General features: G+C 40.6%; 3 protein-coding genes across 7 annotated transcripts; 2 read left to right on the forward strand and 1 right to left on the reverse strand.

Moving 5' to 3' along the window:
• Positions 1-5,846: 5,846 nt before the first annotated feature.
• Positions 5,847-9,329, forward strand: LOC121748996 (transcription factor HBP-1b(c38)-like). 3 transcript variants are annotated; one of them, XM_042143604.1, is made up of 11 exons: positions 5,847-6,191; positions 6,280-6,369; positions 6,974-7,077; positions 7,275-7,372; positions 7,464-7,649; positions 7,729-7,776; positions 7,858-7,917; positions 8,010-8,139; positions 8,242-8,513; positions 8,602-8,832; positions 8,916-9,329. In XM_042143604.1, the coding sequence occupies exons 2-11, from the start codon at positions 6,329-6,331 to the stop codon at positions 9,063-9,065; spliced, it is 1,320 nt and encodes a 439-aa protein (XP_041999538.1). In that variant the 5' UTR covers positions 5,847-6,191; positions 6,280-6,328; the 3' UTR covers positions 9,066-9,329. The 3 variants fall into 3 exon arrangements, with proteins under 3 accessions (XP_041999538.1, XP_041999536.1, XP_041999537.1); XM_042143602.1 differs by having other exon boundaries at positions 5,848-6,369; XM_042143603.1 differs by having other exon boundaries at positions 5,850-6,369; positions 7,314-7,372.
• Positions 9,330-14,027: 4,698 nt separating this feature from the next.
• LOC121747770 (pyrophosphate--fructose 6-phosphate 1-phosphotransferase subunit beta-like) lies at positions 14,028-19,205 on the forward strand. 3 transcript variants are annotated; one of them, XR_006039339.1, is made up of 17 exons: positions 14,028-14,232; positions 14,343-14,504; positions 14,584-14,690; positions 16,676-16,690; positions 16,867-16,920; positions 17,006-17,112; positions 17,176-17,281; positions 17,394-17,457; positions 17,552-17,640; positions 17,720-17,851; positions 17,957-18,127; positions 18,205-18,320; positions 18,419-18,426; positions 18,609-18,693; positions 18,780-18,824; positions 18,904-18,972; positions 19,066-19,093. XR_006039339.1 is itself a non-coding variant. In XM_042141879.1 (17 exons), exons 1-17 carry the CDS (start codon positions 14,079-14,081, stop codon positions 19,140-19,142), a joined length of 1,665 nt encoding a protein of 554 aa, XP_041997813.1. In that variant the 5' UTR covers positions 14,028-14,078; the 3' UTR covers positions 19,143-19,205. The 3 variants fall into 3 exon arrangements, 2 of the variants coding, with proteins under 2 accessions (XP_041997813.1, XP_041997814.1); XM_042141879.1 differs by having other exon boundaries at positions 18,419-18,530; positions 19,066-19,205; XM_042141880.1 differs by having other exon boundaries at positions 17,015-17,112; positions 18,419-18,530; positions 19,066-19,205.
• A 51-nt stretch (positions 19,206-19,256) lies between these two features.
• LOC121747769 (CDPK-related kinase 1-like) lies at positions 19,257-23,510 on the reverse strand. Its single transcript, XM_042141878.1, has 11 exons — positions 22,418-23,510; positions 21,661-21,791; positions 21,414-21,455; positions 21,217-21,325; positions 21,039-21,117; positions 20,661-20,957; positions 20,398-20,510; positions 20,196-20,303; positions 20,045-20,107; positions 19,793-19,960; positions 19,257-19,718 (listed from the first exon to the last, which is right to left on the reverse strand). The coding sequence occupies exons 1-11, from the start codon at positions 22,904-22,906 to the stop codon at positions 19,581-19,583; spliced, it is 1,737 nt and encodes a 578-aa protein (XP_041997812.1). The 5' UTR covers positions 22,907-23,510; the 3' UTR covers positions 19,257-19,580.
• Positions 23,511-24,379: the final 869 nt, after the last annotated feature.

Below are 24,379 nucleotides of genomic sequence, written 5' to 3' on the forward strand. Positions count from 1 at the left end.
TTTAAAATGTCTGAAAAAATATCTTTAGCCCTCACTAAACTACTGTATCTGAAGTCTAAAATGTAAAAGATTGAATAAGAAGGAGGGGCTGAAACTTGAAATTGCAGAAGAAAGTTTTTTAAAAAATGGATATCGTTGCTTCTTGAAGAAGATGATGAGATAATCAAGGCTAATTAAATTAATAATAATAGTAAAATTTGCAAATGTCAAGTCCCCTACCTATAGGCTACACCCATACCACGTGTTCTACATTTATTAGTACGTTTTAGTGTTTTACAAATGTTTAATTGTTGCACTGTAATTAAAAAATAATAGTCCATCTGTCCTAACTAAGTTGAGACAAAACTTTTGGATACGGAGATTAAGAAATTGTGTTTAAAAGTATGAGATAAGGAATAAAGTAGGAAATATAAATGAAAAGTAAAGTAGATGGTGGAATAAAGTAAGACTGATTGAATATTTTATTTTTTTGTTAGAAAAGGAAATGACTCAACTTAGTTAGGACATTTGAGGAATACGACTCAACTTAGTTGAGACTAAAAGATTATATGTTTTCACTACTCTTATTAAATACAGTTAAATATAGTAAGTTCAAATATTTATCTTTTGATTCATTAGTCATTTTAAAATGTTGATAACCTTTTTATCATATAGTATATTATTAATGGCATGGATTCCATCCACTGCAACTAATACTATTTCAACTAGTTTATCAATTTATGTTTCATACTATATCAATTTCACTATTAAACTCGTGTCGCTGCAGAAATCTCTATTTTTAAATGACAGAAGAAGTATATACTCCCTCCGTCCCTAAAGAATATGTAATTTGGATTCGGCATGGATTTTAATGCAAAATTAGTAAAGTAAAAGAGATATAGAAAGAAAAAATAATTAAAGTATTGTTAGTGGAGAACCCAATTCATTAGAGAGAAAAGTGTTTCCAAAATTAGAAAATGTATATTCTTGTGGGATGAGCTAAAAAGGAAATAGTACTTATTCTTATGGGACGAAATGAGTATTAATTAAAAAAAATTACTGTAAAGCCCCTCCCAGAAAATATTTCTGAGTCCGCCACTGAAAATAGTACACAACTGCAAATAAGAAAAATTTAAATATATTCATAAGATTACGATAGGTTTGTGGACTGTGGAATTGAGGCGTGTCAAATGGGTCGTGTTGACTTAGCCCAGGCATGTCATGATTTGGCCCAAGATGGGCCCATCATAGAAACAAAATGGACGCGGATCAGACTCATTAGTTATAGCAAACTCCAATTGGGTCTTTTGTTAATTCGGGAGCAGCCCTGATCCACACCCGTTAGAATATTGGGATGCTCAATGCTAAAAATTTAAATATATAAAGCTATAAATAATTGAACTTGTAATTTTGAAGTTTATTCTGAATCTATAAGCTTCTACTACTATGATAAAAGGGGTCACTAAATTTTTTTGCTTTTGTAAAATTATTATACTCCTAGTATTAAAAATATGAAAACCTATTCCAACCTAAAATCACTTACCAAGTGGGCATAGCCTGGATTGTGATGGTCTAACCCACTTGTACTCCCTCCATTCCATAGTAGTGGAGTCATTTTGCTATTTTGTTACGTTCCATAATAATGGAGTCATTTCTTTTTTTAGTAAAAATCAACACATTTCTTCTCATTTACTTTACTCTCTCTTCATCTCTCTAACTTTTTCCTTTCATACTTTATTGTTCCTTTACTTAACTCACTTAACATAATTTTTTCTTAATCTCCGTATCGAAAAGAAATGCTTCCACTGCTATGGAACGGAGGGAATAGTACTACTACATGTGAGACCTTTAAATAATGCAAAGTAAGTGATTCAATAGAGCTCCATGCGTTGTGAATGTGCTCATGAGTTATGACCCCTTACCACTTGAAACTAATACATAAATGGGGTGTTCGGTTGGCAAGATTAAATCACATGATTAAATATGTATCGTGTTTGGTTCATAAGATTGAACCATTCAATTTAATCCTAGATGGATAGTCTCATGATAATTAGTCATAGCCTCCCCCATCCAACTAAAATAATCCCACAACTTAATCCTAGATGGATAGTCTCATGATATTAGTCAAGGCAATCGAACGCCACCAAAGTATATTACTATTCACCGTGGCACTCTCTCATCCTTTTATTTTATATAATTTTGTAATTACGTATTTTTATTACATAATAAAATTCATATGCGAATACTTGAATAATAATAATTTTGTTAAAATTAAAATTGGCATATTGAAATAAAAAAGTTATATAAGTGAAATTACAAGTGATAAAAGTGCTAATAAGCCATTGCGGGGATTGAATCATGTTAGCCATCTTTCGATGCTTTACCGATTTCTATAACGAAATCACATTCTAGATTTGTATTAATTCAATCATAACCTATACCACATCAAAGAGATGATTTACCAACCTCCATCCATAGCTTTTATTTGATGTAGGGTGGAATTCCACGAGTTGATGTTTCCCCTAAAAGCTGCGGTTGATGTTTGTCCTTTCTTTGACTGAATTCTCCAATTGATGTTATCCCCTCTTTGACCTCAAGCCTTTAATGATTCTTTTAATGGATAAAGAATCAACTTTAATGTATACTATATAGATACATAATACCGTGAACTTTGTATATGAGAGACATGTGGATTTCTGTCATGCAACTCACGTATTGTGCATGTCTTTTCTTGTGTCTTTTTATGTGCATGGATACACATATATATAGTAATCACATGCCTCTATAAGAGATTGTGTCTCTTCATATATAACTCCAATTATACACCAACTGATTCTTTTATCAAAAGACATAATGGTTGAAATTGAATAACTAACTTGGTGGTGGTTTTCATAAGTAACCGCCATTCAATTTAATCACGGCAATCAGTGGCGGAGCCAGAGATTTCATAATGGGGGGTCCAAAATTAAACTTAAAAAAAAATTACATAAATTAAATTATAAGGTTCAAAATGTAAAAGTCAAATGCAATCACATCATAACATTTGTCTTCTATTCTTGATCTTCTGAAACCGCTGCATAATAGTTTCATTGGTAACTTTAACAAACACATCCTTTTCGATGTAAGGAACTAAGCAATCATTCAATAGTTGGTCTCCCATGCTATTACGTAGAGAAGTCTTGATGATCTTCATTGCTGAAAAGACTCTTTCTACTGATGCAGTGGCAACTGGTAAGATCAATGACAACTTAACTAATGAATAAACCATTGGAAAAACTTCATGTTTCCTTGTAGAAACCATCTTTTGAGCAAGACCACTGATTCCAAAGAGACCTCAATGTGTTGGGCTTGATTCATCAAATCCTCACATGCTAATCTGCACCTGTTATGAGCACTTTTATGGTTTCCAACATGATCTCTTAATCTTTCTTTCTTGCGCCAGACCGTAAATCCCCCTGATACAAAAGCATCTTGTCCATTTCCGTGGAGTCTTGAAAAAAGATAGCAATATAAACAAAAAACTGCTTCCTTTGTAACACTATATTCCAACCAATCCTTAAATTCATCAAACCAATGTGAGACAAATTTACGTTTTCGATTTCCATCTACTGTAGGACGAAAATCATGATTACGTGGTTGACACGGACCTTTAAGTAAGTAAGCTCTGCGAACTTGTTCTATTAAATTTGGTAGATAACTCATTATATCAGGTCGTTCTCCTGGATCACTTGGAAGATTCTCTAAATCAACCTTACTTTTATCTTCATTCGATAATTCTTGAGGTTGAAGAAGTGAAGGTTCAACTGATGAAGAATCAACGGAAGAAAGTTTCTTGAAATAACGATCCATATACCTACAAAAATAGTCAACACTGATTAAGTTCAAAATATTTGATATTTTCTGTATGCAAAACTATTAACACACACATCAAATAAAGAATTGGAGTTATAAAATTCCAACTACAGAACCACCGTAGTCCGTAGCCATTGAATTACATAAGCTATCTTCTTTCTCCCCCTTTGAATTATTATTGCAGCCAAACAAAAAAACAACCTATGTAGAAAAATTAATTGAATTATATTTGAGTTTTGAATATACCTAGTTCTAGTTTACCAGATTTCAGACTTGGAATGACAGAATGAATACGCTAAATTAAGAGGCACGATTCATATATATTTTGCTGAAACCTATCTCTAATATTATATTTATTATAAATTATAATTATTGTGAAATTACTAAAATACCCCGAATTTTTTTTAAGAATTAGTGGGGGACCATTGGGCCCCCTGGCCCCACCCTCCCTCCGCCCCTGACGGCAATGTATATACATATATACTAACTACCATTACTTTAATATATATATATATACATACTATATACCTTACGTACATATCATATATATATATATATATAGTAATGAGTTCTTTATATATCCATGATAATAATAATAATAATAATAATAATAATAATAATAATAATAATAATAATAATAATAATAATAATAATAATAATAATAATAGAATTAGAGGTAAGAGAGGAGGGTTATCAATACACCCGATTCTAACTCTTTAATCGAAACCGATCCATCACGGTATTGTCTTTTATATTAGAATCCAACTTTAAGTATGAACTTAAACTTTAATATTAAACCAATATCTACATAGCTCACATATAGAAATATAAATATTCCTACAAATCAATCCTATATTTCTTAAACTAAATCTTGTTGTACTTGTATGTGGGCTTCAATGGCCGCACATCAATGAATAAATTATCGGTAATCTTGAAATGTGGTGTGCGCACTTCAAGTTCGGGTTTTGTTTTTGGTCTAGGAGCTCTAAGGTCATCCACTACGCGGCGCGCCACCGTCCCGTGTTCCGTCGCGGAGAGACGGAACGCTCGCGCGACACGTTGCGGCACACCGGCCCGTCCCGCGACCCGTCCCAGCGAGACAAGAGACGGGCTGTCTCGCCACGCGCCATGGCGACACGGCACACCCCTGCGCCATGCGTGACGCCCACTCGCCGGCCCGCGAGTGGGATTCGTCACGCTGACGCAATAATAATTTAAGTGACGGCTAAGGGACGGAGGGTTGCAGGTTCCGTCCCTTAGTTAAGGTATGAAGTATAAAGTACAGTGGGACCCACAAATAGTGTTTTAAGGGATGGTTAAGGGACGGTATAATTACAGCGTTGTGAATGGCCTAAGTGTCACCTATGTATTAGTCTTCCAATTACAAATATTCTCTTGATTATCATATTGTATTGTGCAATGTAATATGCATACATGACGTCAGCGAGTATATCCTTGTACCTCGTACTGTCCAGATCTTTTAGTCCAATATGACTGATAAATGCTCTCTCTCGCTTGGCATATTTTGGACGAAATCATATTTATGTGGAAAAACAAGCTCTATTGGCCTCATTTGGTTACAAAATAATCTTAAAGAGCGTCCACTATTTCGATTCATGTAAATGAATTAGCATCTCAAAATTTATTTGTAATTCTAAAAAATATTGAAAATGGGGATGATGAATTGTGTTACACATGATCAATTAAATAAAACAAATTATAATTTGCCGCAACATTTATAAGGTTATTGAAAACACTCAATTGAAGATTATAACATACACAAATGAAAGCTTCCAAATAAAAGAAGAAAAAAATGAAGGAATTTAGATTTGATTCATCTTCTTTCCCTGAACCGCTGAACGTCACCGACAGAAAGGCTAAAACATTTTTATCAAATAGAGATTCCAAAACAAGAAAGGGGAACTCGTTTCCACCACAATTCTGCACTCCACTCACAAATTAAAAGTTGGGCAACAACAAAAGCATAGCCAAAAATGATGAGAGGATTTTGGAAAGTGGACAACATTCTCCAGTTGAAAATGACATCATCGGAATGGCACCTCCCTAACTTCAACAAAACTTAAAATAAACAGATTCTGAAGTTGTATCATTTGAAAAATGGAATCTTGATTACAATAATCTGCTGGTCCCCTTGAATTTCGTGCTGAAAGACATTACTCTTTAAACACCACCAAATTCTCTAGTAGACAAAAATCAAAGTCATACGATTTTCCTGGTCAATCATCAGTTTACCTTTTCTCCAACTCCAAAGATCCAACCATTGAAATTTATCCTTATTCTGTAATCCGTGCCTTGAAGATGTTTGTGAAAAGGCCTCTATAAGATCTTGATTTTATTAGGTCAATTTGGGTCTGAAACTTTGATTATATTAGGTCAATACACATGGGTTTGGGAGATTTAAGGTGTTGATGGTGTATTCATGGCTAGGGCAACTGTAAATATTGGGGGTGCTGCAAATAGTAGAGCAAGTTCAGGGATGCCAAGCTTTATTTCCCAAGCACCAGTTTCCAATACCATGTAAGTCTATCTCCATCCTTTGGTAATTCTCATGAAATTTAATCCAGAAAATGTGAATTTTTCATTCAATCTTCAAAGTTGGACCTTTGAAATTTCCCCCTTGGTAAAAACTGAATTGGGCTATGATAATAAATCAGAGCTGTTGAGGGTAGGTTAAGAAGTAAAGGTGATGGGCAGTAAGTAGGTAGAAAAAGAGATGAATGCACTAAAGAAAGTGAGACTGTGAGAGGGGTGAAATTTGTTAAATCTTCAATGCTTAGTTAAATGGTGTTTAATGTTGAAATGGATTCAGCTTGCTTAATTTGTGGAGCCCTTTGTTTCTCTGCACTTGTAGTTGAGAGTTTTTACTTCAATGAATTTATTGCAGATGAAGTTATTCTTGGATTTGCTTTATTGGTATTAGACTATATATTGATTGAAGTGGTCCTCCTTCTCAAGTCTCAATTCTACTGGATTTTGTCTCGAACCGTATGATCTGGTTGTGTTCTGTGATTCGTGGGATTCAACATTATTGTGCTTTTTGTGTTTGAGTTATGGAAGTTTAACATTATTGTGCTCTATGTGTGTTTAGTACCTATATGTGAGTGTAACTTGGTGTTTGCAGAGGTAGAGAGCCGAACGCTACACAGACTTCTAAGTGGCCTGATTTGGGGGGTCTCGAACAGTATATTGGATTTCGTGTAGGGGATGCCGGTAATGCCACCCATGGTGAGTTTCACAGGTTGTAGAGTTGGTTTGTGTGTGTACATGTGTGCCCTTTCTAACTTTGCAAGAAAGATTAGGTACTCGTCATTTTTTATTAGGTCGTTTGAGCACAATGAACGTAAAATCGTGTGAAACTATGAACTAGTCTAACTTTCTCGTTTTGGCACGGAAAGAAATTTAGTAAAGCTTCACATTATTAGGAAGCGGTTGTTCTAACGCGGTGGAAGTGTTTAATCTAGTTCTGAATAGCCAAGCGACTAGTCTGGATCATCATAATCAGTCAGGTGCATTCAATATGGTAAGCATCTCCTTCAGTATCGCGTCTCTATTTACTTCATTCGATTTTCATAGCCTTTGTAATGTTTTATGACTGATAAAAGTATGTACAGTCTAGTGCTTCAACAAACGCAAATTTCTTTCGATCCGGGGCAGGGCAACTGCAGAAGGGCATGCAGAAAAATATAGTGTCTGTAACCGGAGCTCAGAATGAAAACTGGAGAGAGTCAAACATGGCAGATTCGAGTTCACACACAGAAACCTCAACAGATATGGATCCTGATGATAAAAATAACAAGGTGAGTTGTCTTTCTTTTCTATTTTTTCATCTGTAGATGTGTACTTGAATTGACTGATGTATCTGTGCTCCATGTACAGTTTGAGTCTGCGGATGTTGGAGCCGGAGATTCCAGTGACAGATCGAAGGTAAAAATGATTTTATTTACCCGACATTGCGAGTTTATATATTATCATCTTATCGATCCTTTTCTTATGGTACAACACCAGACATTGCGGAGGCTTGCTCAGAATCGAGAGGCTGCTAGGAAGAGCAGACTGAGGAAGAAAGTAGGTTACCTTTAATGTTCGAGTTATGTATGTATCTCAACTGGTGTTTTTATTTTTGAGCAAATTAAGGTAACCTTTGACGTATATTTCAGGCCTACGTGCAGCAGCTGGAGAATAGCCGTCTGAAGCTGACTCAGCTGGAGCAGGAGGTGCAGCAGGCACGCCAGCATGGCGTGATCGTTTCAAGTAATGGAGAACAATCTAGCACAGGAACTGGAAACGGTGTGATTTCTGTTCCCATGGAGGCCCTTCCTACATTTCTCTCTGTGGCCGAGTTATGAAAACTTAGATGAGGATTAGTTGCTTATGCTTCTGTCGTTGCAGGGACCTTATCTTTCGATATGGAATATGCAAGGTGGGTGGAAGAGCAGAACAGAAGGATAAACGAGCTGAGGGCAGCTGTAAACTTGCATGTGGGTGATGCACAGCTGGTTACAATTGTGGAGAACACTGTGGCACACTTCAACGAGATCTTCACGCTGAAAGGTAACGCAGCCAAGGCGGAGGTGTTTCACATCTTATCGGGAATGTGGAAGACTCCCGCAGAGAGGTGTTTTCTATGGATTGGTGGTTTCCGTCCATCAGAACTTCTGAAGGTCTGTAGTTAGACCCTAGATCGCTCCACAATCTGTAGGTCGTTTTCTGTTTATTTTGTCAAAACCGAGAGATTGATGGTTTGTGTAGATTCTGGTGAGCCAGCTGGAGCCCCTGACCGAGCAGCAGCTGTTGGGGATCAGCAACCTGCAGCAGTCGTCGAACCAAGCAGAAGACGCCCTCTCGCAGGGTATGGAGGCGTTGCAGCAGTCTCTAGCAGAGACGTTGGCCAGTGGTTCGACTGCGAATGTGGCGAATTATATGGGTCAGATGGCGATGGCGATGGGCAAACTAGGCACTCTTGAGGGTTTTCTACAACAGGTGATGCTTCCTTCCTTCCAGTTAGTGGAGACTAGAGCTAGTAGGATTTTGACTCATCGAGTTTTGTCTTTCCGTTGTGCTAGGCGGACAACTTAAGACAGCAAACTCTGCAGCAGATGCGTCGCACACTGACGACGCGTCAGTCGGCTCGTGCTCTTCTGTTGATACACGACTACTTCTCAAGGCTCCGGGCCCTTAGCTCTCTGTGGCTCGCGAGGCCAAAGGAAGGGTAGATATGTGTCAAGAAGAACGAGGAATCTGCGACGCAAGAATGGCCCTGAACAGTGTGGTTTCCATGTCCACATTCTGATTTTATGAAATAGGGCAAATAATCACGTATTCATAGGTTGATATAATAGACAGATGATGATAGATCATGTACAGGCAAGAAGAAGAATACAAGTCAATCAAATTGACTTCAAATAGATGAAATAATTAGCACATTCGAACTCGATTTGTCTTTTAAAATGGGTACATATCATTTTACCCCAGAAAAATATAGTGCAGTATCAATTTTCCTAACAATATACACGTATCATATAGTATTGAATAATACTAATAAGTACAGGAATTAATATATAATCATTTGTTAGTTTGGTATGTACAGAAAAAATGTTTATGAACTGATATTTTATTGATTATGTAAACGATACTCCACTCATATATGGTGTATACTCCTATCTCAGATGTTCACATTCTTGAGTGGCAAGAGATTTTAAGAGGAATTGTTAGGAGTTTTTTGTTATGTATGTGAAAAACCTTGAACACCGATGCATAATATCCATATGTAACATTGAGAAGGTGTTGGTGCTTTCTTTCTACCCGAGCATTTTGTTGTGGGGTTTCAACACATGAATGTTGGATGGCAGTACCAAAGGCAGTATAGAGAGAGGGGATATTGAACTCAGGAGCATTGTCAATTCTAATGACTTTTATCTTCTTTGAGAATTGTGTAAGAATGGTATTGAAGAATTGAGGTAAAACTGATCCAACATCAGACTTATTTTGGAGCAAAAAAGTCCATACAAATCTAGTACTATAAGATTAAAAGAGGATGTCAGAGAACTCACTGAGATAAGATTAAAAGAGAAAGTAGGGACATATAGGACAGATAGAAGAGTAATAGAGGAAGTAAGGTGAACTGTGCCAATGTGTGTAATAACAGGGAGCAACATACATGATGAGTAGCCCCTGTGTCAATAATCCAAGTAGATGAAATAGAGGATGGTATGCATTGCATATGGATATTATGCATCGGTGTTCAAGGTTTCTCACATGGTATCAGTTGTAAACATCTACTTCCGCTACTTCTTCTATTTTGTTTTTTGAGGATGAATCGGCGAAATCGCGGTGAAAATGGTGGAAACGGTGGAAATATTGTTTTTTCCTCACATGGAGGATACCTCTAGCCATTATCTTCATCCGAGTGATAATCCTAGTCTGATGCTCGTTTCATAGGTTCTCTCCGACTCTAATTTCATCAATTGGAGTCGATCTGTGACGATAGCTTTGGTAGCTAAAAATAAGATCGCCTTTGTCAATGGCGCTTTGCCTCATCCAGCAAATGATGATCTACTCTTCTCGGCGTGGCTACGGTGTAACAACATGGTTGTTTTGTGGCTATAAAACTCTATCTCACCTCAGATATGTTCAAGCATTATCTATTTGGATGACGCTAATGCAATCTGGTCTGATCTTTGCGAGCGCTTCTCTCAGCTTGATTCAGTCCGCACATATCAACTTCGTCAGAAAAATTATGTTTCCCGCGCAAGGTCAGAATGATGTTAGCTCTTATTTCACTAATCTTCGGATTGTTTGGGATGAATACAAGCATTCTCAGCCGATTGCTTGGTGTACATGTTCTACTTGTTGATGCAATAGTACTTTGAGATGGCACAACTATCAGGATGAAGAGTGCACGATGCAGTTCCTAATCGGCCTCAATTAATCTTACTCTCAAATCAGATCCACTATTGGTACAGACTCGGGATCGTCGGGATAAGAACGATGATCGAGAAGCTGAACCCTACCTTACACACACATAGCGTAGAGAAGGAATAGAGAAGAGAGAAAGATAGGAATTGTGTAGTTTTATTTCTAATACCCGAAGAGATTGTTTATATCTTCTTTTATAGCAGTAAGAGCATCCACAATAGAGGCGAGCGCACCGGCTCGCCGAACTATTGTAGCCGGCGAGCGCTAAATCGGCGAGAATTTCGGCGAGCGCATGCCGATTCCCGGGCGCTCGCCGATCGGCTCGCCTCTATTGCAGCCTCCCGATCGGCGAGCGACCAGCGAGCGCAATTTTGTTTTTTTTTTATTTATTTTCGAAACTCTATATATACGCGATTTGAACTTCATTTTCATTCGCACAACTTGTTTTAATGAGTACTCTCTCTATCTTAATTTCTGTACAAGAGCAACAACGAGAAATTGATCTCAACAACGAGCCTACTCCAGGGACGGGCGGGTCTCAAACTCCCACGGTCCCCGTGGGAGGTTGATGGGGTCAGATGCCCGGGTACTACAACAACATGTACCCTTGGCAGCAGATGATGCCCGGGATGGCATCCGGGGGTGGTATGCCGGAATGGCAGGGGATGTCGGGGGGGTCCGGCGATGCAGGGGGTACCGGGGATGCAACCCGAGATGCCGATGATACCGGGGTGGGCACCTGGGATGCAGATGACGCCGGGGTACCCGGGGATGCAGGGGACGCCGGGGTACCCGGGGATGCAGGGGACGCCGGGGGGGACAACGTCTATCGCCCCACCCTTGATTTTGTTACTGCTTCTTCGCACACATCGACCCCTACGGCGACGCAGTTCACTAGCTTTGAGACCTTCTCCTTATGGGAGTTGGGACTAGATCTTGGGGATGCGGGCACTCCCGTTCAAACGGGGGGAGTAGGGCGGGGTCGGGGCGCGTCCAAGAAGAAGAAGGGGAAGAGGGTGGTCGTCGAGTCGTCGCAGCCGGCTGGTGACGACAGCCAGCCACGGAGGAAGTGGACGGACGCGGAGAACGTCGCGCTGTCCAAGGCGTAGGTGAGTGTTTGCGATGACCCCCTCGCCTCAAACAATCAGAGGATCCTCAACTTGTGGGCTAAAATAGCAACAGCCTACAAGGCATTTTTCCCGAAGGGGAGGATACGCAGCGTGGAGGAGTGCCGGAAGGCGTGGGACCGAATCCGGTCTGGGGTCTCCCGATTTTCGGGGTTATACACCAACGCCCTCCGAATGAAGTCCAGCGGCCAAACTGACGAGGACTGCAGGAGGGAGGCGGAGAAAGAGTTCCTCGTGCCCGGGCTTTACAAGGACTTCACCTACTGGAACTGCTACGGGTGCTAATGGATTCCGAGAAGTTTCGGGCAGGTGTCGATGCGGGCTGGCCGAAGAAGCAGCGCTTGAACTATTCAGGTGATTACGCTGGTGGTAGCAGCGGCGGTTCCCACGACCTCCCCGAAGATGCTCAGGAGACCCCGTCCCCCCCCCCCCCCCCCGGGTTTACTCGCCGCACTCGCCCGGTTGGTCAAAGGCGGGCTCAACGCGATCGCCAGAGGTCTCAGGAGGTCCAGTCGGCATCCCCCCTGTTGGCAGCTCGACAGCCGACCTCGTCTTCTTGGCGCGGGCTCAGATGATCAAGATCATAGATCAATGGAAGAATGCAACTGACCCCGAGGAGAAGAGCTTTTTTCACGCCGTGCTCGTGAGTATGCGAGAGGATTTGAATCCCGGCGCAGCACAGGTAGGGGGCTCTGACGCGGGCTCAGATGCCGCAGATTTGGGGGTCCCGGATAGCTGCGACGACGCCGACGACGGCGAGGAGTGAGGCGGCGGCGGAGGCGGGGGCGGGGGGCTCGTGCGTGGATTAGGAGTTTTTTTAAGTAATGTAATTTTTTTTATTTGACTTTTTTTTTATTAATGTACTTTTTAAAATTTTAATATTATTATTGAATTTTTCCGTATATGTGTCGTAAATTTAATTTCGTATTTTGTGTGATTGTTTAATTATTTGTTTTTAGTGCTGATGATGTGGCTGAGCTATGGCTGAGCTATTGCTTGTCCAGTTGCTTGTCCTGCTGATGTGGCAGGTGGAATTTAGTGCTGCTGATGTGGCAGAAGAATTTATGACTGGGCTATAACTGGGCTATTGCTTGTCCACGAACTATTGTGGATGCTCTAACACCTGCCAGTTCAGCGTAACTAACTTCTAACAACTTGAATACCAGACTCTGGCTTAGCTACAAGACACGTGCTTCTTCTTTAGTTCCTTCTCTACTCCTTGATTGCTCTGTTCCGCATCAACTATCCTTTCCATGATTTCTCTGCCGCCTATATCGAAGGTGTTTTCTATGGTTTTGCAGGAGAAGAGGCAACGCAATACTGATGGTATTGCCACTCCTACAACTTATCCTGCCGTATCTCCATCCTATTCAGCCAATGCAGCTTCATCTTACAACCGAGGGAGACTTCTGTGCACTCACAATGGTAAAACTAATCACACGGTTGACAGATGTTTTAGTCTCCATGGTTTTCCTCAGAGTTTTGGCAGGGGCAAGGGAAAAGGTTTCTCTAAAGAATTTCCTAAATCAGTAAACCTCGTTGATGATTATGGTATCAGGGCGGGCCCAAGTCATGATGGATTATGTCTCTTTATCTCTTCTCTTGCCTAGTTAAAACTCTTAAATCTTGTCTCACATCGACTTGGTGATGATCCTAGCTTCTCTATATAAATGTGGATAACCCTTCCCTTATAAGGCCTTTTAAGGGATGGGTGACTCATTTCTAACCCGTATAGTTTGACTTGAACTTCCACCATGAACAGTATTTTTATACTACTATTTTAACCTAAATGGATCTACACATGCACGCCTTTTCCGAGATATAAATATTTACCCTTGTTTTGTTTATTTGAAAATATTTTATTTTACTCAAAAAAATTTCAATAGTGTCATTTTGTTTTAAAGGCCAATAATAAGGACTCCTAAATACTTAACCAAAAAATGAATAATTGATACAAGAAGAGTTAATACTTGTAGCATAATAAAATCAATAAATTCACCATCAATTCGCCGTTATCAATTAATACTTAGCTAATAAATTTACATAAAAATAAATGAATCACAAAATTTGTTAGAAGCTTTGATATATAAGAGCATGGTCTATAATTCCTTTCAACCACCTAAGCCTCTTCACCTAAAACGTACCGCATAAGTCATTCCGCCACTTTCTCTCTCGGCCGATCAAATGGTTGCGAATGGAACGCCGGCGCCGCGATTCGCCAGTGGTTGCAGTGAATTGCAGGCCAGCCGCCTCCAACTCTCACTTCCGCTGCCCGATGTTCTCAAACACTCCTTCCAAGTCGTCGACGGTCCGCCTAGCTCATCCGCCGGGAATCCAGGTCACCCACCGATCTCATCCTTAACTACACTTGTGCATGCATTTCTGAGAGTCAAAGAGAAAGGATAGTTTTGGGGAAAGTTGTTTTTATGTGAATATTGATTTGAATAGATGAAATTGCAAAGCTTTTCCCAAACCTCTTCGGCCAGCCATCAGCATTGCTCGTGCCTAGTGATACGTCGGCAGCTGCTTCTGATCAAAGCTTAAAAATCGGTGTTGTTCTTTCTGGAGGGCAGGCTCCTGGTGGACATAACGTCATTTCTGGACTTTTTGGTCAGCCCTTTTTCTACTTAAATGTTCCTAGCTAGTTATGCTTCTGTTGATACTTAGTTTTATGTTTTTGAAACTATAGATTATTTGGAGGAAAGAGCACAAGGTAGCACACTGTATGGTTTTCGGGGCGGTCCTGCAGGAATCATGAATAGTAAATATGTTTTCTTGACATCCGACTTTGTTCGTCCTTAGACCATCCACAACGGGACTCGCCGGCGTCTCGCGTCTCGTCTCAGCGAGACGAGACCCCGGCGAGACGCGTTGCAGCCTCCATCTCGTCCCGTCTCGTCGCGCGTCTCGTCGCGCGACTCGACTCGCCGAGCCAGGAGACGAGCTGGCTCGCCACGCGCCTCGGCGACGTGGCGCAGCCCGGCGTCGTGCGTGACGCCCACTCGCCGGCCCGCGAGTGGGCGTCGTCACGTGCTGACGCAATAAATATTTTTTTTTAAAAAAAATTCGAATTTAAATAAAAAAAATTTTTTTTGTAACGGTATTATTACCGTTTTTTTGTTTTTTTTTTTTATATTTTTTTTGTTTTTTATTAAATTTTTTACTCTATAAATACTCCTAAACCCATCCTCATTTACACACAACTACACATCTATTCTTCATATCATCTAAATTTTCTCTCAAATTTTCGCTGAAATTTTCATAACCCAACTCAAGATGTCCGGCGACGGCGACGGCGAGGGCAACTATGGCGGCTCCGGCTCCGGCGGGTGGGATCTCAACTCATTCGGCGATTGGGAGAACATGATCAACACATTGGGCGGTGGAGGTTCGTCAACGCCGGGGACCCAGGGTTCGGCGACGCCGGGGGGTACCAACCACCCAATTTTGACCTTGATGCATATGTTCGTCCCAACGTCCCGCGGTTTTCGCAGGGATTATCCCAGATCCGGGAGGATTTTCCAGTTGATCCCACGCCGGGAGTAGGCCGAGGCGGTGGAGGTGGGCGAGGCGGTGGAGGTGGCCGAGGCAGTGTACAACCCCAGACGGGCGAGGACGAGGAGGAAGAAGAGGAAGAGGAAGAGGAAGAGGATCTTGGCCGACATCCGTACAACAACCTCGAAACGATGGCGGTGTACAACGCCTGGATCACGGTCTCGTACGATCCCATCGTCGGGAATCAACAAACCCGGAAGTGTTTCTGGGAAAAGGTTGTCGAGGTCTACCACCAAATAAAGCCGAACCGCTCCCGCAAGCGCACAGTTAAAATGATCCGCTGTCACTTTGACCGAGTCGACCGACAGGTCAAAAAATTCTGCGGCATCTACTCGGCGGAAGAGGCGCGCTACCAAAGCGGCGCCACGGCCACCGACATTTTGACGTCCGCTTTGCGCGCCTACTACCAGGACGAGGGACATCAATTCAGATTTGTTGATGTTTGGCGCGCCGTCAAGGACGAGGAACGATGGGCCGGCGGTTTCCGCTCCAGCTCGGGCTCAAAATCGAAGCGCACGAAGCATACGGCGAGTGGCCAATACTCGTCTAGTGCTGGTGCGTCTGGTGGTGACACTGCTGAAGGCATCAGCCAACATGATGCTGAATCCCATGAGTTTGCGGGTACGGTCGGCGATGCAGGAGGATCCGCGAGTAGGCGCCGTCGGCCGCAAGGGACGAAGGCGGCGAAAGCGGCTAGAGCAAGGAAGGGCCGAGGCGAATCAAGCCAGCCGGCCTCAGGATCGGGCTCGCGAGGAGGCTCGGACACACTTATGGTGGCGTACATGACCGCCACAATGGCGGACACTTCCCGCTTCTCGCACTCCCAATACGCGGCCTGGTGGAACGGAATTGTGCATATGGCAGCACAACTTGGCCTTCCGACTCCCCCTCAACCTCGACCGCCTCCGGAGGATGATTAGCCCTTCCGATTAATTTTTTTTTATTTTGTGTGTTTTTTTATTTTGTGTGTTTTTTTATTTTGTGTGTTTTTTAATTTTGTTTTAATTTTAATAAAGTGTGTTTGTTTAAATTGAATTGGGTTTTAAAAAAATTATAAATTAAATTGAATGAATAGTAATTAAGAGACGGTAAAGAGACGGAGCGTTGCAGCCTCCGTCTCTTAGTTAAGAGATGGAGGAAAAAAGGACAGTGGGGCCCTCAAATAGTGCTCAAATAGTAGTTAAGAGACGGTTTAAGAGACGGTATAGAGACAGCGTTGTGGATGGCCTTACAGAAACCAAGTATGAATTCTTCATTCCTACTTTCTGTTTGGATTACTGTTTTATCATTATTTTAGCATAAACAATTAGCTTTTGGTTGGAACATCTTCTTTGTATCCATTTCTCCTCTTCTTTCTGGTCTTGCTATTGTTATATTGTTTCCAACTATTCTTGCTTTTACTTTCTTTTGTTAACAGGGTGGCTTTGACATGATCTGCAGTGGGAGGGACAAGATAGAAACCCCTGAACATGTAGCTCATAGTAGTTATTCCATCATTCGAATTTCTGTTACTTGTTTTCTTAAACAGACATGTATGTATATTGTGTATTTTTCATTTCAAAAAGGCTGAGGAGACTGTGAATATGCTTGATTTGGACGGACTTGTTGTCATAGGAGGAGATGATTCAAATACCAATGCATGTCTTCTTGCTGAGAATTTCAGGTAAGATTTCTGCCTTTTTTCACATCTGTTTTTTCGATACATACATCTGATGAACTATTTCAGGGAAAAGAAAATGAAGACACGAGTCATCGGATGCCCCAAGACAATTGATGGTGACCTGAAATGCAAGGAAGTTCCTACAAGTTTCGGATTTGATACAGCATGCAAGGTGATCTTATCTTGCATATGGCTACCTGTGTCCTGGTTCTTTTTTTTCACCTCCTTTCCTCTTTAGCCACAATCACCCGGGAGACTTATCTGTATATTTACTTTGGATTCAGATATATTCAGAAATGATTGGGAATGTTATGGTAGATGCTCGTTCAACTGGGAAATATTATCATTGTAAGTTTGGAATTAGTCGGTCGTGTTTATATTTTTGTTCTTTTAGTTAATTTTCAGTTTTCACTCAAGGCTCATTGATTCTTTATCCGTGCAGTTGTGAGGCTTATGGGCCGAGCTGCTTCGCATATAACACTGGAATGCAGTTTGCAGACTCATCCGAATATAACCATCATCGGTGAAGAGGTGATCAACCTTGTATCAAGTCAGCTCTCTCGGCCTAAATTGAATGATCCTTTATAATGACAATGCGCTTCTCATGAAGGTTGCAGCAACGAAACAAACTCTGAAGAATGTCACAGATTATATCGCAGATGTGATATGTAAACGTGCTGAACGTGGTTACAACTATGGTGTTATACTCGTACCTGAAGGCTTGATTGATTTCATCCCTGAGGTTTATGTGCAACTACAATAAGTTTTACATGCTGTATTACCTCATTTGGTTTTCAATCATCAATTTTGAACAGCTCTTGACATTATAGTTCTTGCAATTATACAGATTCAACAACTGATCTCCGAGCTTAATGAAATACTAGCTAATGATGTTGTTGATGGAGATGGGATGTGGAAGAAGAAACCCGGTAGCCAATCTCTCCAGATTTTTGAACTTCTACCACAAGCAATTCAAGCACAATTGCTACTCGAAAGAGATCCACATGGAAACGTGCAGGTAACCAACCTTCTTAGCCTTTTGTTTTATCCAACAATGAGAAAGTGATTGCATGTCTTTCTTTTCAAATTATCCAGGTTGCTAAGATTGAGACAGAAAAAATGCTCATTGAAATGGTGGAGACTGAATTAGAATTTAGAAGGAAGCAAGGTGTATACAAAAACGACTTCAGAGGACGATCTCATTTTCTCGGGTAACTATAAAACTCACACTAGTACATTCATGATACAGATTTCCACCCTTCATGTCATGGTATTCAGAAGGAAAAACAAGTTACCAATTCTTTTCCAGATACGAAGGTAGATGTGGTTTGCCTTCGAATTTTGATGCCAACTACTGCTATGCATTGGGTTATGCTGCTGGGGCTCTCCTTCATTCTGGGAAGACTGGCCTCATTTCCTCTGTTTGTGCATTCTTCTACATAAACCTCACGTTTGAATCTGTCAATATATACATTGGTTGAATTCCTTGTATGGCTCAGGTGGGAAACTTGACTGCACCGGTCGAGAAATGGGCTGTAGGTGGTACAGCGCTGACGTCTCTTATGGATGTTGAAAGAAGACATGGTTTGTTCATCCTAATAAAACGAATGACTTGTTAAAGCTTGGTTATTTTTATGATCTGAAGGGCTTCTCTATCTCTATTTCAACAGGAAAGTTCAAGCCTGTCATCAAGAAGGCTATGGTGGAACTTGAAGGTAATATTCATCATCATGTTCCATGCTCTGTTTTTCTTAAGTGAACAAAAAATTAACCACATTTGTTGTGTACAATTAGGTGCTCCTTTCAAAAAGTTTGCATCGATGCGTGAAGAATGGGCTCTCAATAATCACTACTGCAATCCAGGTAAATTGAGTTACAACGACATCTAGCTCACTCTGTTGTCGTCTTGAGGGGCGTCACTGAAAATTAAAGAGTCTTCTTACTGTCTGGTTGCAGGTCCTCTTCAGTTTCAGGGTCCAACATCAAACGTCACAAACCACACTCTGATGCTGGAACTTGATGCCGGTGCTTAAACTAATGCAATTAGGCTTAATAATACCCTATTTTGTTTTCATATTCTGGATTTTTCATGAGTAAAGACTTTATGAAATTCTGTATATTTGAAGGATGTTTTGTTACTCAGCAGCTCCTCACAACTATATGATTTATTGAGAAGCTAGGTACAGAGGTTACACAAAGTAATACACCAAAGGCACAAGCTGTAATTTAGACTTATAACACCTCTGCTACTACCACTCTCACCTATACATTCCATTCCTCTACATCTCATCCCCACAATACAGGTACGGAAATGAAACTAACGAGACATACCGAAGCCGGATCATACGCTGCTGCAAACACCGTATTAGCTTTCAACGTCCAACATATATGTGCAAGACCTAACAGGGACGCGATGGATGCCCCTTTATCGAGCAAATGTGGTAACCACAGTGATAGAATTAGAACGAGCTTCAAGCCTTCTGAAATGCGCGGGAGGACACTCCATGCAGAAGCCTTACGAATCCCAAGAAACTGAGCTTCCCATCCGAGTGCCTAATCCAATCTTGCAGAACTACATGGACTGGAACAGATGGACTTAATCCAAGCTCCTGTCGAAGAAAGCAAAAGTCGAGGTCAGAAATTTCTATCAGACGAGGCATAAACGAGAGAGAGAGAGGCATACTGAAGCAAGCTCTTCTATCATAATGGGCCTGTTCCCATCCTTCTCAAAGAATTCATACGCGTTGCGTGCATATTGCTCCCAGCTAGCTATTCCTTCCAGCTGATGCACGCTTACTGCAGCAGCGCAGAATTCTTCAAAATCAAACTTTCTGTACTGAAGAGAACTCACCTGCATGAAACAAGAACATCAATTTTTGCAAGAAGAAAACCATGAGGTTCATTAGTTAAACTCTCAACTGAAAGGGACACTTACCACATTAACATATTCAAGAACACGTGAATCCTTCACTGCATCAGTCGAATTCTTTACCATGGCCTGCAAGAGGTGGTTGTAAGATAAACTAGAAAAAACATAAAGTTGGTGTACACACACACACACACGGAGGGAGGTAGAGATAGCTGACCGATTTGAAATTCTGCAAGGAAACAAATCCGCTTTTACTTGGACCTAATAATGTAAACTGTTCTCGGAGATACGCTAGTTGGGGAATAGTCAAAGTTCCTGCAAGAGCCTGTCGTGATTGAAGAATGAAACACATATTACTTCAAAGGGTAAAGCAAAGAAACGTCATTCAGAGAAGCATCGTGTATCCAAGATATATGTACCCCTAAAGCTGCCTTTCTCAACGAAGAAGAGCATATATAAGCTTTTACAAGCCTATAAATGATCATATCAAGAGGAATTTTCACGTCGTGATGACCAGCCAACCATGGATGACCTACAGACGAGAACAGGATTAGCAGAAAGAATGAAGAAATCGTATAAGTTGAGACACTTCCAACAAGACCTAACATATCATATCAATAAGAATGAGAATTGAAATAAATCAAAATCATAATTCTAAAAATAATTTAACTGAGCGTCTTACTAAGAGCCTGAGCTGCAGTTAGCCTTTTACGATAGTCCTTGTTCAATAATTGTTTCACAAAATCTATGGCATCGGGAGACAAATTTGGCCACGGATCTTCCTCAAAACTAGGGTCGGCTTTTAGAACAGCGTGGAAGATTCCGGATTCTGTCCTTGCCCAGAAGGGTCTGCTTCCACAAAGAAGAATATAAGCAATCACACCAACGCTCCACATGTCGGCCTCTGTTCCGTAAGATCTATGCAAGACTTCAGGTGCCACATAATAAGCACTTCCAACAATATCGTTCAGTCTTTCATCTGTCAACATCAAAATATACACCCATCAGATTCAACTGCACTTTAGCAATGAGAAGGGGAAGTGTATAGCAAAGGCTCGACCTGGCTTTACATAATCAGAGAGTCCAAAGTCGATGGCCTTCAAAGAGGAGTGTTCATCTTTGGAGACGAAGAGAAAATTCTGAGGTAATTCAAGAAATGTAAGCCAATAAGGTAAAAGAATGTTACCCCTTAAGCTAAAAACAAGGGACGAAGTTTAGTTGGAGACATCAAGATGTACCTCAGGCTTTAGGTCCCGATGAACCACACCTTGGAGATGACAATATGCAACTACATTTAAAATCTGTACCATCACATCTTTTGCATCTTCTTCCGCATATTTTCCACCCCTGGAGCAACAAACAAAAAGTCACTAAAAAGGAGATGAAGCGCAGGAGATCTTTCACTAAAGAAAAGGGGGGAAACGGATAAGCATACCTAGAAAGTATGCGATCTAGAAGCTCTCCTCCTCTGCACAACCTGTTAAAGTAATGGGGAAAATGCACACCATCATACAACTCATTATCATTCAGAGGGGATTTAGACGTGTATCCCCTATCGAGGTCCAAAGATTGCATTTTGTACTTATATTGAATCAACGCATACCAGAGAGCCGAAAGATTAGAAAATAAGAAATGCACTAAAATGACTAGTATGGCAGAAAGGATCCGAAGTCCAAACTTACTCCATCGCTATATAGACATTGTCTTCATCCTCGTAGGCATCATAGAACTGCACTAAGTTCTTGTGCCCCGTCAATGCACGCAGTATCTTTACTTCTCGTCTCACATCTTCGATAGCAATTGCTGTAGTCATCTGCACAAATTACATAATAAGTCATTTAGTTTCCCCCTTTTTTGTATAGCCATGTTCCATATATCAAATCGCACGCCTTCAAAGCACAAAAAAACAATCAAAAGCAAAACCATGCATCCTGAAATCCCATGAGCACGTTACACTACTTCATGACACGAATGCACTGATGAGTAGTTGAGAGAGCCAACTAACAGCATCTATGAAATAAGATGATAAACATTGTAATTTCAGCAAGTAAAATAGAAGTCATGAATAAAATCACTACTAATCATGCATTACACAACACGGTCTATCATATCCTATCGAGCATTGATCCCAGAAACAGCACACACTGTGAGATCATCAATCCATTCAACTACACCGTGTAGTCTACACAAGCTTCACACACACACACACACAGAGAAGATGCAAGAAAAACATAAACAATGCACAACACATAGACAAAATTGCAGAAAACAAGAGCAACAACACTTTCATTATCCAAGGATAATAAAAGCAACAACACTTCCAAACATCAAAATTGCCATTTATGAAACACCACTAAAACTATCAAAAACCACAACAGAGACAAATTCACAACAATCACCCCACACTAAAACACATATATGTACAACAACAATAACAACCTTCAGTTTCGGGATAATCTTAACAGCCACATCCTGCCCTCTCAAACCCCCCTTCTTCCCTCTAGCAGAGCAAGCGAAACCAAAGTGGCCCCTACCAACCTCCTCCTCCATCTCAAAATGACTATAGAAACTCTTTGAGTACCCAAAATTCTTATCCAACCCAACAATCTCACACTCACTCCCTTCAGGTATGGTGGCCTCATTGGGCTTCACAGAGCCGTGCCTCCTCGCTAGCAACGCCTTGATGTGCTTCGCCGGCGACGGCGGCGGAAACGGCCGCTTGAAAAACCGGAGAGGGGTCGAAGTAACACTGCTGGAATTAGCAGGGGAGTTCTTGAATAAACTAGGCAGAGGGCTAGGGCTATAAAAAGGGAATTTGGGGGTTTTCCCAGTTGAATTGAGTGCGTGCTCATTGTTCTCACCTTGGATTATCGAATTTCCAGAGAGATTTTCTGGGGATTCAATGGGTTTCCCATGACAAAGTCCCATGGAATCAAGAGCAACGAAGATTCAAGAGAAAAGTTTGGACGAAGTCCCAAGGGCTAATCCACAAAGGCTTAGTTTAAAGCTTCATCAAGACAAGCCCAAATAGAATTTACCGCAGAATTTGCCAGTGGAAATGGAATCCCCACGGCAAATCCAACAAGGGACAAAAACCAAAGGCCCAGAAATTGGGGGGAAATATATATAAAAAAATTCAATCTTGTCAGATGACGAAAGGGGATGAGTATTTTGCAGTGATCAATGCCGGAAAGAGTTTAGCTAAAGCAAAAAAAAAAATGAAATGTCATCAGCAGGAGGAAATGGGTAGAAATAGAAGCTAGGAAATCAGCTGAAAGCAGAGAGAAAGATTGAAACTTGGAATAAAAAATGGATTAAAACTAAATAGAATAGCAGAAAGAAGAAGGGTAAGGAAATGGGAGTCAGAAAAAGAGCACTAAAGCGAGAAGAAAAGATGCCTGCCTCAGGCAACAAGAAAAGAGCACAAACCCTCTCTCTCTTCCAACTGGTTTTTCAATTTCTTCTTTTCTTTTTACCTTTTCCTATTTAATTTGTTTTCCCACTTATATTATGCAAAGAATTTCACTTTTTTTCTGCGATTTTTGTTGGGTGGTATGTGAAGGATACATCATTTTTTAGAGGGCCTCTTATTAATTGCAAGAGAGTGATAATGTGGTGGGGTTAGCGTTTGGATCATTCCAGCCTGTCTTCATCGAGAGAGATGGAGTATAAACATCCGAATACAACTAACAAAAATTACTCCCTCCGTTTCTCCATAATTGAGTCATTTTTTCCATTTTAGGAAGTTTCCTTATAGTTGAGTCATTTCCCTATATAGTACTCCCTCCGTCCCACATAATTTGACCTAATATTCCATTTTAGTCCGTCCCATATAATTTGACTCATTTCACTTTTACCATTTTTAGTAGTGAACCTCATATTCTACTAACGCATTCCTACTCACATTTGATTATAAAACTAATATATAAAAGTAGGACTCACGTTCCACTAACTTTTTCACCTCACTTTTTATTACATTTCTTAAAACACGTGCCCGGTCAAAGTATCCCAAATTATGTGGGACAGAGGGAGTAACTTTTTTCTATTTCTTACTTTATTCTCTCTACTTTATTCATTTTCTACTTTGTTCTCTCTACTTTTTTTCTTGTCTTACCTTTTTATCTATTTATTTAATACATTCAACATCTCTTTCTTAAACTCCGTGCCGAAAAGTTTTGCCTCAACTATGAAGAAACGGAGGGAGTATTTTTTATAATTAATCTCTTGCAGATTGATCTTTGACTGGCTTTTTGGTATTTGATCAACGCATTCAATTTTCAAACATCTTAATTAGGTATATATTCTTGAAAACCAGCAAATCATACTCCTGCCATTAGTGCTAAAAATTATAACTTTTTTATACTAGTATATACATTATCGTATGTAGTACTTAGTAGCTAG

Source organism: Salvia splendens, chromosome 9 (genome assembly GCF_004379255.2).
Source record: "Salvia splendens isolate huo1 chromosome 9, SspV2, whole genome shotgun sequence".
NCBI lineage: Eukaryota > Viridiplantae > Streptophyta > Magnoliopsida > Lamiales > Lamiaceae > Salvia > Salvia splendens.

Bases quoted from the DNA above. Each gene is read 5' to 3' on its own strand.
- LOC121748996 (XM_042143602.1), top strand. From the start codon at position 6,272: ATGGCTAGGGCAACTGTAAATATTGGGGGTGCTGCAAATAGTAGAGCA. The intron at 6,370-6,973 runs GTAAGTCTATCT...TGGTGTTTGCAG, and splicing joins GCACCAGTTTCCAATACCAT to AGGTAGAGAGCCGAACGCTA. The intron at 8,514-8,601 runs GTCTGTAGTTAG...TGGTTTGTGTAG, and splicing joins GTCCATCAGAACTTCTGAAG to ATTCTGGTGAGCCAGCTGGA.
- LOC121747770 (XM_042141879.1), top strand. From the start codon at position 14,079: ATGGTTGCGAATGGAACGCCGGCGCCGCGATTCGCCAGTGGTTGCAGT. The intron at 17,641-17,719 runs GTGATCAACCTT...CTTCTCATGAAG, and splicing joins TAACCATCATCGGTGAAGAG to GTTGCAGCAACGAAACAAAC. The intron at 18,973-19,065 runs GTAAATTGAGTT...GTCTGGTTGCAG, and splicing joins TAATCACTACTGCAATCCAG to GTCCTCTTCAGTTTCAGGGT.
- LOC121747769 (XM_042141878.1), bottom strand. From the start codon at position 22,906: ATGGGACTTTGTCATGGGAAACCCATTGAATCCCCAGAAAATCTCTCT. The intron at 21,792-22,417 runs GTTGTTATTGTT...TAATTTGTGCAG, and splicing joins AGATTATCCCGAAACTGAAG to ATGACTACAGCAATTGCTAT. The intron at 20,108-20,195 runs GTCAGCTATCTC...CACCTCTTGCAG, and splicing joins CCTTGCAGAATTTCAAATCG to GCCATGGTAAAGAATTCGAC.